A 15,076-nucleotide genomic window follows, 5' to 3' on the forward strand; every position below is an offset into this window, starting at 1 on the left:
TGGGCAGCTTTAAACAAATAACCTAGGACTGCATGGCCAGGTTACACCCCTGGCTGGGACAGGGCATCAGCATTTTAAAAGTCCCCCAGGGGATTACAAGATGCAGCCAACATTGAGAATCTCTGGTCTAAAGCAGCTTTTATCTAAGGGTAATATGCATACACAACACCTCTGACATCCCTTTAAAGTGCAGATAATGACTCAACAGGCAGGACTGGAGCTCAAAAATTTGTACTTATAACAAGCCCCCCACAAGGAGGCCAATGATGCAGGTCTGAGAGTCTGAACTAGACCCACTTCCTCCACCACTGAGTGGCTGGTGTGGAATACATATGGAGTCACTATTTTCTCCCAAGGAAGGTGTCTGGTGAGACAGCAGGAAGGACAAAGCCTCAGTTGTTTCCAGGTTCTCATGTCTACACCCCATCACCCTTGAAGGGGTTCAAAACAGGCCTCCCCCAGATGTGCTACTTTGATGAGGATTATTTTGAGCTGAAAGCAAGTGAAACCCTGGGGGCTCACGTAAGCCTTTACCTCTCCTTTAAAGGATTTAAATTAGGGGCCTTGCCCATAATAAGAGCTATCATCATCAATAACTTTTTATGACCTGTCTATAGGACAGAACAAAAACCTAATTACTGAACAGCTGCTCTCATTGTCCTGTGAATGACCTTTCTCCCCTCAGAAGATCCAGGTGCCTGACCTTATCCTTAGCTCAGAATGGCATATATTTCTTAAGTTATCTTTCTGTCTCTGAACCTCTCCTGTATGTGGGATCCCCGTTTGCACATATGTAATTACATTTGGTTATTTTCTTTTGTTAATCTGTCTCTTGGAGATTTCATTATTAGACCAGCCAGAAGGAACTAAAAGGGGAGTAAAATGTATTCCCAACCCACACCATACGGCTGAGATGGGATGGATTCTGTGATCTCTGAGGGCCAGGCCAACTGCAGCATCTTGAAGTCTGTGAAGAGTCTGGCTCCAATGAGCTGCACTAGAATCCAAGCAGGCATACCAGAATCCTGTTCTTTGAACAGCTCTGCTCTCCTTTTCTTACCCCTCCTCCCTCTGCTTCCTTCCCTGGCCCTCCCCGCTCTGCTGGCCTCCAAAAAGTGGCTGGTAAGAGTTATTTGAGTTCAACAGACCCTGTCAGTGTCTGTTAGTATTTTTCCAACCAAGGACAATCCCAGTGACGTCTCCCGAGGCCCCGGCAGTGCCTAAGAGAGCCTTAATTGTGTGATGTCTCCCAACAGGGTGGGGTTGAGAGCCAGGTTTTGAGGATTTTGTCCCTGCTTGGGGCTTAGGACCTGGATTCCAGGACAGGAGCTAGCCATGCAATGGCACCAGATTTCAGCTAGGCGGCACCATCATCAAAATCCTATTCACGGAGCTCTTCACAGTTTCCAAAGCATTCTATTAGCGGGCTCATTCATTCGGTTCGCACACGGGTGCCTGCAGCCCTGGGCTGAAATGGAGAGAAGGTGTCGGCCCCCACCTGTAGTACACTTATTATGCCGGCAGGGGGCGTCCGCTACTCAATTCAGACTCGAGTTGCCGGTGTGGACAGATCGGATTTTTCGAGAGGTTGGAAATCCAGACTTTTATGTGAATTCTTTACATCGTTAAGGATGGGCAGCTAATTTAGATCATTATAAAAGACTGCGTAAGCTAAAAATAAGTCTGCAGGACAGATGTACCCTAAAGAATCCCAGTGGGCAGATTCTGAAGTCTGATCCCAGAGTGTGGGATTCTGACTTCATTCAAAATCCTCAGAGCTTTACATCATTATTCTAACGTCCGCATTTTACATGTGGGGAGACTGGGATTCAAAGCAGGAAAAAAAAAAAAAAATGAGCTTCTTCGGGTTCGTTAGGGCAAAGTTAGGAGTAGGACCCAGGCGACCTGACTTCTGGTCCAGGTCTGACAGTAGAAAGCACTCCCCTGGCGACCCCGGGGTCCCGATTCCGTGGCTCCGAGGGCGTGCCCCGGAGAGCTGGTCCTGCCTGGGGAGCCCTGACAGGGCTGGGGAGGTCGCCAGAGCCCACGGGCAGAAGGGGGAGCCGGCGTTTATTTTTAGCTGCCTAGAATGTGCCTCTAAGCCTTATTTAGACATCAGGCGACAGGGTGAGCTGGAGGCAGCAGGGGCGGGGGAGGAGATAGCCCCCTCCCCCTCCTGGGCTCCTGTTTCAACTGCTCTTCCCTGCCCGCCCCCTTATCATCTTTTCTAGGGGCTCTGGGGCGGCTCTAAATAGCAGCCCTTGCTGGCGTGGGCGCTGTCCTGCTCTGGCTAGCTTTCTGTCTCCTCCACCTCGGCCCTTTATCCCCAGTCCCCACAGTCCCGCCGAGAAATCGAACTCTAGGGCCATAGAATGTTTTCGGTTTACCTTCTGGGTCCCAGATCTCTTTGAGAAGCTGTAGTAATTTATCATGAGCTCAGGTTATGGAGTCTGATGGACTCGGGTTCAAATCCAGCATATGACCCTCAGCAGGTCCTTACACTCCCCAACCTGAGTTTCCACCTTAGTAGAGGGGAATCAGTCCAATCTCCCTCACGGTTCCTGAAGATTAAACATGAAAAGGTGTGTGAAGACCTTGGCTTATCATAAAATCCTCAAATTATGGTGATGGTGATGGTAATTAAAGCTATAGGCCCTCTACTCAGAAAAAATGTAATTCCTTATATGCACACGACTGTGAATATCATTGCTTGTGTGTAAACTCTGAAGTTTGCTGATCCCAATCCAACTTCAGCCAATCCATGTCATTCATTCATTCATTCATTCATTCATTCAACAAATCTAGAGCTTGCTCCATGCCAGACACTGTGTAAATGGTAGGATGAAGGTGTAAGGCTAGAGAAATGAATGTATATGAAATATCCAGGGTCAAATGTAAATCAATAACAAGCTAAGAATCAAAATGAAAATCTTTAAAAAAAATAACTTTCTTGCCCAGCCCGATTGGCTCAGTGGTTGAGCGTCCACCCATGCAGCAACAGGTTGCTGTTTCAATTCCTGGTCAGGGCACATGCCCAGGTTTTGGGCCAAGTCCCCAGTGGGGGGCATGCTGGAGGCAGCCAGTTGATGTTCTCTCTTATCGATGTTTCTATCTTTCTCTCTCCTTTCCTCTCTCTCTAAGAAAAATAAAATAGAAATAACTTTCTTGCCCTAGCCAGTATGGCTCAGTTAGTTGGGGGTTGTCCCTTGCACCAAAACGCTGCCGGTTGGATTCATATGCCTGGATTGTAGGCTTGATCCCCGGTAGGGGGCATGCAGGAGGTAGCCAGTCAATGACCCACTTCCACATAGATGTTTCTCTCTCTTTCTCTTCCTCTCCCTTCCTCTTTCTCTTTCTAAACACACACACACACACACACACACTTTCTTGATGGTATAATTGATGTACAAAAAACTGCACATTTTCAATGTGTACAATTCAGTGAGTTTGAACATTTACCTACACCCCAGAAATCATCACCAAAATCAAGTTAATAGACATGCCCATGACTTCCAAAAATTTCCTTGTGCCCCGTTGTTTTTCGTTTTTGTCCGTTTGTTTGCTTTTGTGGTAAGAACACTTACCATGAAATTCACCCTCTTAACAAATGTTTGAGTGCACAGTAAAGTATCATTAACTGTAGGTTCTATGTAGTACCACAGATCTTAGAACCAGCTTTCTATTCTCTGCCTCTCTGAGCCTGACTGTTTTAGATAACCTGACATCAGTGGGATCATGAGGTCCTTGTCCTTCTGTGACTGGTTTATTTCACTTAGCATAATGTCCTCCAGGTTCACCCACGTTGTCACAAAAGGCAGTTTCCTTCTTTTTGAAGAGCTGAAAAATGTTCCATTGTACCCATATACCACATTTTCTTTCTCCATTTATCTGTCAGTAGATTTGTGGGTTGTTTCCATATCTTGGCTATTGTGAATAATGTTGCATTGAACGCAGGTGTATGGATAGCTCTTCAAGACCTCGATTTCAGTTCTTTGGGGTATATACCCAGAAATGGGATTGCTGGGTCATATTACATATTTTAAATTCTTTGAGGAACCTCTATACCGTTTGCCATAGTGCCTGCACCATTTTACATTCCCATCAACAGTGCACCAGAATGAAAGTCTCTTGAATCCAATCTTAACTCCTTTGAGGAATAACTTCTGTCTCTGAAAAGGGACCAAGATCCCTTCCAGTCACAATCAAAATGGATCTGAGCATCCATTTACTCAGGACACCTACCTCAGCAGACTCGTGCATGCCTTTTCCAACAGGCCCTACCAATCAATGTTAGCCTCTGCTTGCATACCTCCCAAAATGGGGCACTCACTCTGTCAAGCTGGACCCCTGAATCTTGGACCATGTGGAAGGTCTTTTCTCTGAAGAATGTGAACCCCACATTCCTGAGGACTTGCACCCACTACTTCTAGTTTTCCCAGACAGCTTGGAAGATGGGGCATCTTCTTCAATGCTCCAGATCCGAAAGCGCCTTGAGGAAGAGGGGCAACCGGGTGAAGCGGGCATTGGGTCTCCTTCCAGCCATGCCCGGCTTCCACGCCCTGCCTGACCTCCAGCTCTCCCAGCAGTCCAGGTTCCCAAGACTCCCTCCCTCTGCAGCTGCTTCTTTAAGAAGCGCCACAGGGACTGGTCCTGCTACTGTCCTTGGATCCTGTCCAGGGCCCTGATTTAAAAGGTATTGCAACGTTTTTTAAAAACAAACATGTGTTGTAACCCAAGGCCCCGGTAACCACAACACTGCCGGCTGCTAGCTGCCGCCTCCCAGGCTGAGAGAAGAGGAAACTGCTCTCCGCCTACCCGCCGCAGCACCCCACACTGCCGCGCACATGCCGCCGTAGTTACTATATTATAGCAGGCTGGGAGCTCAGTGAGGGCAGGGCCTGAGCTGGATCTGGGGGCTGCGGTCCTTCTGGACCAAAGTGCCTTTTGGTCCAGCACCAGTTCTCTCAGGAACCTTCAGTACATATTGACGGCTCCAGGACAGCGCTGTCCACCCTCTACCTAAGCTCCAGCACAGCCATATACAACACCAGTGAGTTTGTGCTGCTCCCGTTGCCCACAGGATAAAGCAAAAATGGCTTGGCCAGGCCTGCGAGGCCTCCCCCGTCCCTCTGTGTCTCCCTCGCTCCCTGCATCAACTCAGCACTCCAGCCACACAAAGCCACCGAGACCCCCAAAAGGCCAGAAAGCACTGGTCATGCGTGCTCTGCCCTGCTGTCTTTTTCTCTTCTTTTCTTTTATACATGTATACATTGCAAAATGATCACTACAGTAAGGTCAGTTATCACATCCCTGACCTCACATAGTTCCACTTCCCCACTTTCTTAACAAGAGGAACCCCTACTGAATCGACACGGCCCAGCTCAGACATCACCTTCTCAGTGAAGCAAGTTCTTCCCTTTCCCTTCCCAGAAACCCCTTGTGCTTTCATGGTATTTTCCCATAACCCTTGGTACATCATTTGGCTACCTGAACCCAGGCAATGTACCTTCAGCAAATATTAAATATTTTATTTAGCCAGTGTGACTCTGTGTGTGTGTGAGAGAGAGAGAGAGATTACATTTAAGAACCCGCCCCCCAAAATAAACCCTGATTTCTAGTTTCTCTTGACAAACTGGAAGGTCAGGCAGCTGGGCCTTCATTTACTTCTAACGCACACCCACCTGTGCTCCTTCGGCAAGGTATGCGGCTCCCAGTTTGCACCCCACCCCATCTCATGCCGGCCGTCTCCTCGGTTACGTGCCCACCAGCCATGTAGACATTTAGGTTTCAAGTCTTGGACCTCGGTCATATTTCTCATATGTTCTGGGCCCCTCCCAGGGACAAATCTTCTACCTCCTTGTCCCCATAAACTATGTAGATGCCCCAGAATTCCAGTATGTTAGCAGAGGAAATACATGAATCAAGTCAATTAAAAATACGAACGTTACAAATTCCTTTGTCAAATTATGTTTTCCAGTTTTTATCTTGGAAAATATTTCCTGTCTTTATCATCCTCTGAGTCTCGTTTTAGTTTCATGTGGATAAGACTCTCCCGTCAAAGAGGAGTGAGGAAGGTGATATCAGGGTCAGGAAACTCTGGGTTTTCCGAAAGGGAGAGGTTAGGGCAGTTATCTGTTGAAAAGCGGTTGCTTAAATAGCAGGTGACATAGGTGGAAAGCCATTCATTTTTTTGTTTGTTTTAATTTTTTTTTTCTTTATTGACTTTAAAGAGAGAGGAAGAGAGGGAGAGAGAGATAGAAACATTGATGAGAAAGAACATCGATTGGCTGCGTCCTACATGCCTCCCACTGGGGATTTGGGCCACAGCCTGGGCATGTGCCCTGACCAGGCATCGAACCAACATGGGTCGATGCTCAACCACTGAGCCACACCGGTCACGCAGAAAGCTGTTCATTTTTCAAATCAAAGAATGACATGGGTCCTGGCCAGGTGGCTCAGTTGGTTAGAGTGTCATCCCCCTTGGTCAAGGTTGTGGGTCTGATCCCCAGTTGAGCACGTATAAAAGGCAACCAATGAATGTATGAAAGTGTGGAGCAACAGATCGATGTTTCTCTCTCTCTCCCTTCCCCCCCCCCCAATCAGCATATAATAGCCTCGACTAGTGTGTCTCAGTTGGTTGAGCATCGTCCCATGCACTGAAAGGTTGCCGGTTCAATTCCTGGTCAGGGCACATACCCAGCTTGCATGTTCCATCCCAGTCAGGGTGCATATGTAGGCAACCGATAGATGTTTCTCTCTCACATCAATGTTTCCCTCTCCCTTCCTGTCTCTGTAAAATCAGTTTTAAAAACATATTTAAAATAAGTAAATATACAAATAAATAAATAAAAATTTTAAAAGAATGAGGTGGGCTGCTATTCCTCCCCACTGGACACACCGTGCTCTGTGTATCCTCCAGTAAATACGTTTGGAACTGAATAGAATTGAGAAGGTGATGCTATTAGGTAGGAAATGCAGAAGGTGCAATCACAGCCCTCTGATAAGGAATACGAGGGGGAGTGTACGAGGGGACAAGTAGATTATTGACTTAGGTGCAGCCAGACAAGTGAATATCCATCTCTGATCTGTGCCTGAAAAGCCCCTACCTGGTGTTGGAGTCCTGCTCATTCGATTACATTGAAATCACCAAGCTGCACATTAGAGGACCCTATACAGACGGTTACTCTTAATCCCTAGATGTGAGATGGCTCAGAGGCTGTGTGACAGTCCCCTGTGTTTCACATGGAGGGCACAGATAGGGGTGGCCCCGACACCAGTCACCCAGTCCAGCCAAGGATGTCTCAAACATGGAAAATGAGGCTCACCTGCAGACTCACTGAGCACTGGACTTCACTCTATCCTTCATCTCTGTGTCCATTAAAAAGTGGCTGTCGGACGTGAGGAGGACAGAAAGGTCAGCACATAAGCACACATCGGACTTATCTGGGGACTTGTAAAACACTGATTCCCGGGCCCCACAACCAGCAGTTTCTGATGCCACGGGGCTGGGCTGGGGCCCAACAAGTTGCATTTCTAACAATTTCCCAAGAGATGCTAATGCTGCTGAACCACATTTTGAGAACCACTGCTACAAAGAATTGTCTACTGCTGCTCATTCTAGTAGCCTCCAAACCAGACCCCAGCACCTCCATAAAGCGGTGATGTGCAGTTTTATCTAGATAAGATCCCTAGGTGAGGCTCTGTGCCCCTCCGACTCTGCTTTACTGTATAAGCTCCTGGAGGACCTCCGTCTGGCTTCACTAAACAGAGACAGCGCTAACCAATGGTTCTTGACATGAACTGACACCTGGTAGAGAAAAGTGGTGATGTAAATCTCGCCACCTCTCCCAAGGCAGTCCCAAATCCCAAACCGCAGGTCTCCTGGGAAAACAGGAAGGGGTGGCTTCTCGATAATGAGCATTACTCAGACTTAATTCTCCTTTCAAAGGATTTCCCCATTCATGCACTTCAACACAGTTCAGTATAATTAATGTAGCAATTTGATTCCCTGGTGAGATGACCCTCCACAACCATTCGACCCATAAGGCTCAGATTTTAGTGCGAAAGTGCCTCAGACTCATTCCTGCAGGTCCTGATTCAACAGATGGGAAAGGAGAGAGGGCTCCAGGGAAACTGCATTTTAACCAACAATGCCCAGATGATTCTGCAAACGAGCCCGCCCGTTCCTTCAGCAGCACGCCGATAGAAGCATGAGGACTCAACAACTTTAGGTTTCTCTCCTTTCCTTCTCTTATATCTATTCCATGAGGAAACTGTCAAAAACAACATTTCCATCAGAAGGCTGGCAAATCCAAGGTCCCTTTCTCAACAGAGACTCATTTCCCATTTCCAGAACTGAAGCTGGGGCTACATATAGTGTCTTTAAGAGAAAAGTATTCTTATTCGATTCAATATAACAAATCTTAAGGAGTGACTGTGAATTGCTTTGTGCTGCTAGGGACAGACTCTCAATGGCAGTGGCTTAAACAAATTCATTGTTTATTCTATTATGTAAAGGAGTTAGGAAGTAGTTGATCAAGGCTGGTATAGGGGTTCTATAAATTTATCAGAGATCAAGGCACCTCCTATCTTTCTGCTCAGGGTAACAAAATGGCTGCTGGAATCCAGCCATCATGTCTGTATTCCAAGCAGGAAAAGGGGGGTGTAGAGCTAGGAAAGGGGGATCCCTCCTCCAAGCTGAGTCATCCCCCTATTAAAAGATTTCCTGGAAACTCCAACCAGTAATTTCCCCTTACATATCACTGGCCACCCCCAGATGCAAGGGAAGCTGGGTAAGTAGCCTGTTAGCCCAGCACATTACTGTCCCAGAAAATATCAGGATTCTGTAACTAGGGAAGAGGGAAGAATGAAAGTTGAATAAGGTGACTAGAAACTTTGCCACAATCTACTAAGTATGGGGTGGGGTGAGGAGGAAGGAGACAGAGCTGTGTAACCTTTAGTCCATTAGGGAGGATAAGCAGAGCACACAAACAAGTGTGACTCAGAGGAAAACTGCCAAGTGTGCTCAGAACACGTGCTGCAAGGCTTTCCGAAGGGGGCATTTGAGCTGCTGTTTGACACACCGGTAGAATTATAATCTACAGAGAGGGATGGTGAAGAAAGTCACTCTGGGCAGACAACATATATTTGGGGAGCAATTGGGCTCAATCAGAAGAATCTGAACAGAAAAAGCTTTTGTAGCTAGAAAGAGGTTTAGCAACCTCTGAGTTGAGAGGTTCCTAGCCTGGGATTCACACACAGCCCCGATTGCAAAGGCTGCAGGGGCCTTTGAACTGTCTGAATGTCTATGTAAAACCTTTTACGTGTGGGTATATTGTGTTTTTCTAATGGAAGAGACTCTGGGTAATCCCTGTACTTTATTTCCATTCTTTCCCAAGAGAGCCCACCCCATCTTCAACTTTTATCCCTTTACACACCACCTAGCTACAAACTAATTTTTCATTCCCCAACTCCCAACCTCCACACTCTACCCCAATTTGACTCATACTGTTCCTCCTTCTTGTAATTACTTCTCCCTGCTTCTCCTCTTCCTCCTAGATATGGCAAGATAGGTGGTGATTTCTCCATCACTGGAAGTATTTGAACATAGGCTCCACAAACAGCTAGAAGGGAAATTATAAAAGAGATTTGAGTTGCAAGCAACAGAAGCAAAGCATCAGATCCCATCCCAACCTGAGATTTTAGGATTCCCTTTGGCATAAATGTACTTTGTTGTTGTTGTTTTTTTCTTTTATCCTCACCTGAGGACATTTTTCCATTTTTTGTTCAGACAGAGTGGGAGGGAGAAAGAGGAAGAGAGAGAGAGAGAGAAACATCGACGGGAAAGGGACACATCGAGTGGTCCCCTACGACCCAACCAGGGCCAGGGACAAACTGCAACGGAGTCGGTACATGCCCTTAGCTGGAACCGAACCCAGGGGTCTCTGGACCGCAGGCCGATGCCCTAACCACTGAGCCAAACCACTGGGCTTGTTTTTCATATTCCTCCAGGAAGTCCTCCTTCCCCATCCTCATCCACCATGGTCTTTTTATCTTCTTTTAATGCAAATATTTTCCACATGGATTATACAACTTGACATTAGCTTTATAACCTGTTTTGCATTGCTTCCCATATTTTCCTAGGTCTAGGTCTAATGTCAAAAACAAAACAGATTGTAACTAATTCAAGGACAAGAACTTAATCTTCTTCTCTTGTACCTCAGTATACCTTGCCCTTAGGGTGAGCAAACATCCCGGTGTGCCTAGGACTTCCTGGGACATAGGATTTTCAGTGCTAAAAGTAGGGAAATCCTGAGCAAATCAGAATGAGTTATTCACTCAACTTGTCCAAGAAATGGGCACATCATAAAACCTACTTGTTGATATCTAACTATGGTAGGCTTTACTGCTGTTCACCACTATTTTGGGGTCTCCTCTCCTTCTGGGCATACATTACGCTTCCCCATCACCTTGAAGTTGGGCAATGCTAATTTTCTTATTACAATGGTAATAAGTGTATACTCATTTTCAATATAAGAAAATGAGGAATCGCTCTAAAAATAAAAAATCTCACCAATCCAGAGATACTTTTAAAAATAAGAATGAATTTGTCGCATTTTATAATATTTAAAACATTTGTCTTCATCAGCATTTTTTGCTGGTTATATGACATTCTATTTTTATTGCTAGATCATAATTTACTTAACCATTGTTCTTTTCTTGGATGTTTCCGTTGTTTTGGTTTTGGGCTTGTTTGTTGGTTTTGGTTTTGATTACATCATGAGCACTGCTTCAATAAACATTGTTAATTTAAGCAGACACTCTTTCCTCATTACCTGTTTAGCCCATCCTACAGCAGTGGTTCTCAAACTTTAGCATGGGCCAGAATTACCCAGAGGGCTTGTGAAGCTATAGATTCCTAAGACCCATTCCCAGAGTTTAGGATCTGTAGGTCTGGGTGAGACCTGAGACTCTGTATTTCTAACAACATTCTCTGGTAGTGCTGATGCTGATGATTTGTAAACCATCATCCTATGTTATTCTTCCTTCCAAGAGCTTAATATCACCTGTGTCCTTAGTTTCCTTTATTAGAATCTGTTGCAATTGGTCTTATACTCTGTAGAGGGGGAATTTATTTTGTGGTTTCATATTATTTTCCCATTCAAAACTGTAAGTCCCTTTCATCAACACACCTTTCCAAGGGTGTGTGGGCCTTGATAATTTACTAATATACACACAGACATGCCACACATTTTCAGTTAGGCGTCTTTCCCCCACATTGGTACTCCTTGAAACATCGGCTAGTAATAAAGTGAGGGTAGATAAAAAGTTTTTCCCCAGGTATTGTATGTTCCTTATTCCCACTGTATCTGCCTGTCTGCCTCAGGAAGTTTTTGATGGATAACATCTATCCAAGATGAATAGAGCTGAATACCACAGATACGTGTGAGCTGGAAAGAGCTCTCCACCCAGAAGTGAGGAGGCATTGCAATTAAACTTAATATTATTATGCATTTGTAAGGGAGTGGTTCTGGAGTTAAAACTGGATTATACCTGGCCTCTGGTACTTACTAGCTATGTGAGTTTAGGCCAATCATTTCACATCTCTGAGCCTCATCTGTAAAAATGGAGGCACTAATACGGTCCTGTTGCAAGGAGATGGCAAGAAACAGAAATAACATATATTAAGTAGCAGGGACAGAAACAGCCCTCAATAAATGGCAGCTGTTGTGTTCAATAAAAAAATGGATTCAGTGTTTTTTCCTGGCCTTTTCTCTGCTGAGGGCCTGGAAAAGCAGCCGCCGCTCCTGGGGATCTTTTCCGTCCTGGCCGGAGGTTCCTATCATTTACAAAGATTCTGGTCACCTGCTTCGAGCAGTGGCGCGGCGAGCCTCGCGGTTTTCGCGGAGGCCCTGCTCTTCGGGCATTTACGGCGCGCCGCTGCGCCGCTCGGGCTCAAGTCTGCACTTTCAGGTTCAGTTTCAGGGTCTCGCCCGCAGCCCTGGCCGGCAGGCGCGGAGCCGGCAGCGGGGCCCGCACCGCACGATCCTCTGGGGGCCCCGGAGTTGGGAGGCGGCGTCCGGGAGCCCCCGGAGGAGGATGGGCTGCAGACACAGCAGGCTGAGCTGCTGCAAACCCCCCAAAAAGGTAAAGGGCGCCGGCAGAGAAGTTTGCCTTCGGAAGGGCAGGGCAGTGTGGAGCCGCTCCGCGCAGGGACCCTCGGAGTCGCGGGCTCCCTCTGGTCGGCCGGGGTGCCGGGCGGAGAACTGCGAGAGGCCGGCACCGAGCGAGGCGGGGGAGGCTCGGCCGGGCTTGCTCTTTATCCCGGCCCCGGGCTGAGCCGCGCGGGGCGGCAGAGTTTACAAACACGGCCCCTGGGCCTGGGGAGGGCAGATATTTCCCTTCTCCAGAGGGAGGAAGTCTCTGGTGCCCGTGGCAGGTGCCCTTTGCCTTCGGTCTGGGGCTGCTCTCTGTGTGGCCAGGGACGAGTGATTTGTCCTCTCCGGCCCTGCGGCTTTCCCACGGTTCAGAAGCGGATCAGCTCTAGGGCCGCTGCTCGCAGAGTGGTCCATGGATTCACAGCATCCACACCACATGGGACCTGTTAGAAATGCAGAATCTCAGGCTCTGCCCCAGACCGCTCAGATGGAACCTGTCTTTTAACAAGATGCTCAGGTGATTACAATGAGCTTTTTAAAGTTTGAGAATTGTTGGTCTAGAGCCCCTTCGGGCCCCAGAGTGGGTGTTTGTGGACTGTCCTGGGGTTGGGGGGGGGGGCGGGAGGGGTCAAAAAGGGAGGAGATCTACCGCCTGCTGCCCTTCCCTCCCTGTCCCTACCCCAAGGGGCCTCAAGAGCTGGGTTAGGGCCCAGGAGACACTACTCAGGTTTCTTGCAGTGGGACCAGCTGCCCCTTGGGGTCTGATAAGTCCAGAAGGTTCATAGCCTGGAGCCCGAAGGACTACCTCCTTAGGGGGCAATCTGAGGCTCATAGCGGAAAGAGAGGACCCCTCAAGTCCTGGCCCTTTGTCCTACTACTGCCTGCCCTCCAGCCAGGTGGGAATAGGTGGTCCCATAAACTTTACGATGTTCCCTGGATACCCTGACAGGCAACAAACCGTGAGAATATTTAGTCATTTTTCATTGAACTTGAGTCTCTCTCTGCACCTGCTTTGTTTGTTCCCAAGCACAAGCTTTTCCACCTACTGGGTATTCATTCAGTACGTCCCCAATCTGGATAATCCTATTCCCTGCCCTGTGCGTAGTCCAGGAAGATAAGTTTTGGTCCCAAGTACAGTGCCTCCCCTGCTCTCCTTGCTTCTTTATTCCCAGTTCAGAAAAACCTCATCAAGCTCTGACCCAGAGCTTGATGGTGAAAAACTGGTGCCAACAGGGAAACTGAGGTTTGCCTCCATCAGCGGAAGTGTAGGGCTGGCTGACAGAGATGATGGGCAGGTAAGCCTGAGCCTGGTTTGAGACCTGTCATCAAGCTGGTGATAGGTGGACATCAGCCCTGGGTTTGGGTCCTGGCTCTGCCACCAACATGATGTGTGACCCCAAGAAGCCCTTGCCACTCTCTGGACCTCAGTTTGTCCCTCAATAAGGAGAGGAGAATGTACAGAATGGTTTCTAACAGTCTGCGAGTCTGTGTTCGGTGTACCTGTGTGACCCTCAGTCTGCAAAGTGGGCCAGTGATGAATTCCATCTACACAGTAGTGGGAGGAGGCTGGAGGAGGAGCCCTGTGCCGGCCTGACCTTCCACAGGCTGGAAGAGGAGACCACCATGAGCATGGGTTCCTGGCCCTATTGAGAGCCTTACCAGCTGTCCCTGTCTGTCCTTAGCACAGCCTGAGCTGGACCCTCGTCCCAAACTGTGAAGGGCAAGTAAAGTCGGCACAGACTATCTGAGTGAGCAAGGGCCTTAGAAGCACCCAGTGGAGATGGAGGTTGAGCTCTGGAGAAGGGAGGGGCCTTGACTGATGTCGCACAGAGTAACTTAGAGCACAACCCCAGTATCTAGTCCCCTGGTCCAGTGTTCTTTGTCTCTACCCTCCCCTGTACTTCTGGTGGCTTCTTAATGATTCCAAGCCCGTTGGCATAAAAGCCTTCACCCTCTTGCCCCAGAGCAGCCTGGCGTGGTTTCCTTGCCCCAGCAATGTTAGGGCTGTGCCCCTGTGTGGCAGGACTTGTAAGTCAGTTTTGTTTAAAGTTTATGCCTATTTCATGTTCATGCCCAATTTCTCATTCAGGTGCCAATCCCGGAGCTCCCAAGGCTACCAGCCCCCTGGGAGAGAGGGGGTGCTCTAAGGATGGGATATACAAAAATGAGCTCAGACTAGATGGGGTCAGGTCACGACAAGCATGACTCAACCTGAGTGGCAGTTTACAGAGTACTTTCACATCCTGCTGAGTTCACAGAAGGCCTGGAAGCGAGGCTGAGCTGCAGCCTCTTCCCCGCTTTGCAGGTGAGGAAACCAAGGTCATAGAGCCAGTGGGTGGCAAAGCCGCACAACTGAGCCTGGTTTTCTGCACACCCCATCCAGTGCTCATCGCCTGGTGCAGAGCACAGAGCAGGTGGCACGTAACTATCTGAGTGAGTGAATGTGAGCCAAATAAGAGCCCTGCTAGGGCTTAGCCCAGGGTGCAACAGGAGTAGCTCATCCAGCCTTGGGAGATACAGGAAGGCTTTTTGGATTGGGTGGGGGATGCCTTGACTGAGTGTTGAAGGCTTGGTAGAGAGAACAGCCCGAGCAAAGGCTGAGCCAGGAAAAGTTTGGTGCGATGGGGTTTGCTGTGGACAGTGGAGGTGGCAGGTAGCAAGGAATGAGGCCAGAGCTTTCAGTGGGGCCTACCCTGGCCGAGGACAGGGGCTTGACCTCTACGACTTCTCAAAGTCCCTCCAGGTTCAAGGATCTGAGGGTTTGCTGAGCTCTGTTATAGTGCCTGATGGTCTCAGCTGACCAGCTGTTCTAGACGCTTTGAGAGGCTAAGTCACTGCCTTATTGGGACCAGTTGAAATCCCAGTGAATGAATGTGTGGGGGTCCCTAGCAGACTGCGAGTGGGTTCTGAGGAACCAT

General features: G+C 48.1%; 1 protein-coding gene across 1 annotated transcript in view; it reads left to right on the top strand.

Annotated features, from left to right (window-relative positions):
* Nucleotides 1-462: 462 nt before the first annotated feature.
* The window catches only part of CCDC69 (coiled-coil domain containing 69), a 46,444-nt gene continuing 31,830 nt past the window's right edge, over nucleotides 463-15,076 (top strand). Inside the window, exons 1-2 of the mRNA XM_036281617.1 lie at nucleotides 463-522; nucleotides 11,974-12,147. Of these exons, the coding sequence (XP_036137510.1) occupies nucleotides 463-522; nucleotides 11,974-12,147 (234 nt within the window). The remainder of the gene's footprint in view (nucleotides 523-11,973; nucleotides 12,148-15,076) is intronic.

The sequence above is a fragment of the Molossus molossus genome, unplaced genomic scaffold (assembly GCF_014108415.1).
Source record: "Molossus molossus isolate mMolMol1 unplaced genomic scaffold, mMolMol1.p scaffold_m16_p_4, whole genome shotgun sequence".
NCBI lineage: Eukaryota > Metazoa > Chordata > Mammalia > Chiroptera > Molossidae > Molossus > Molossus molossus.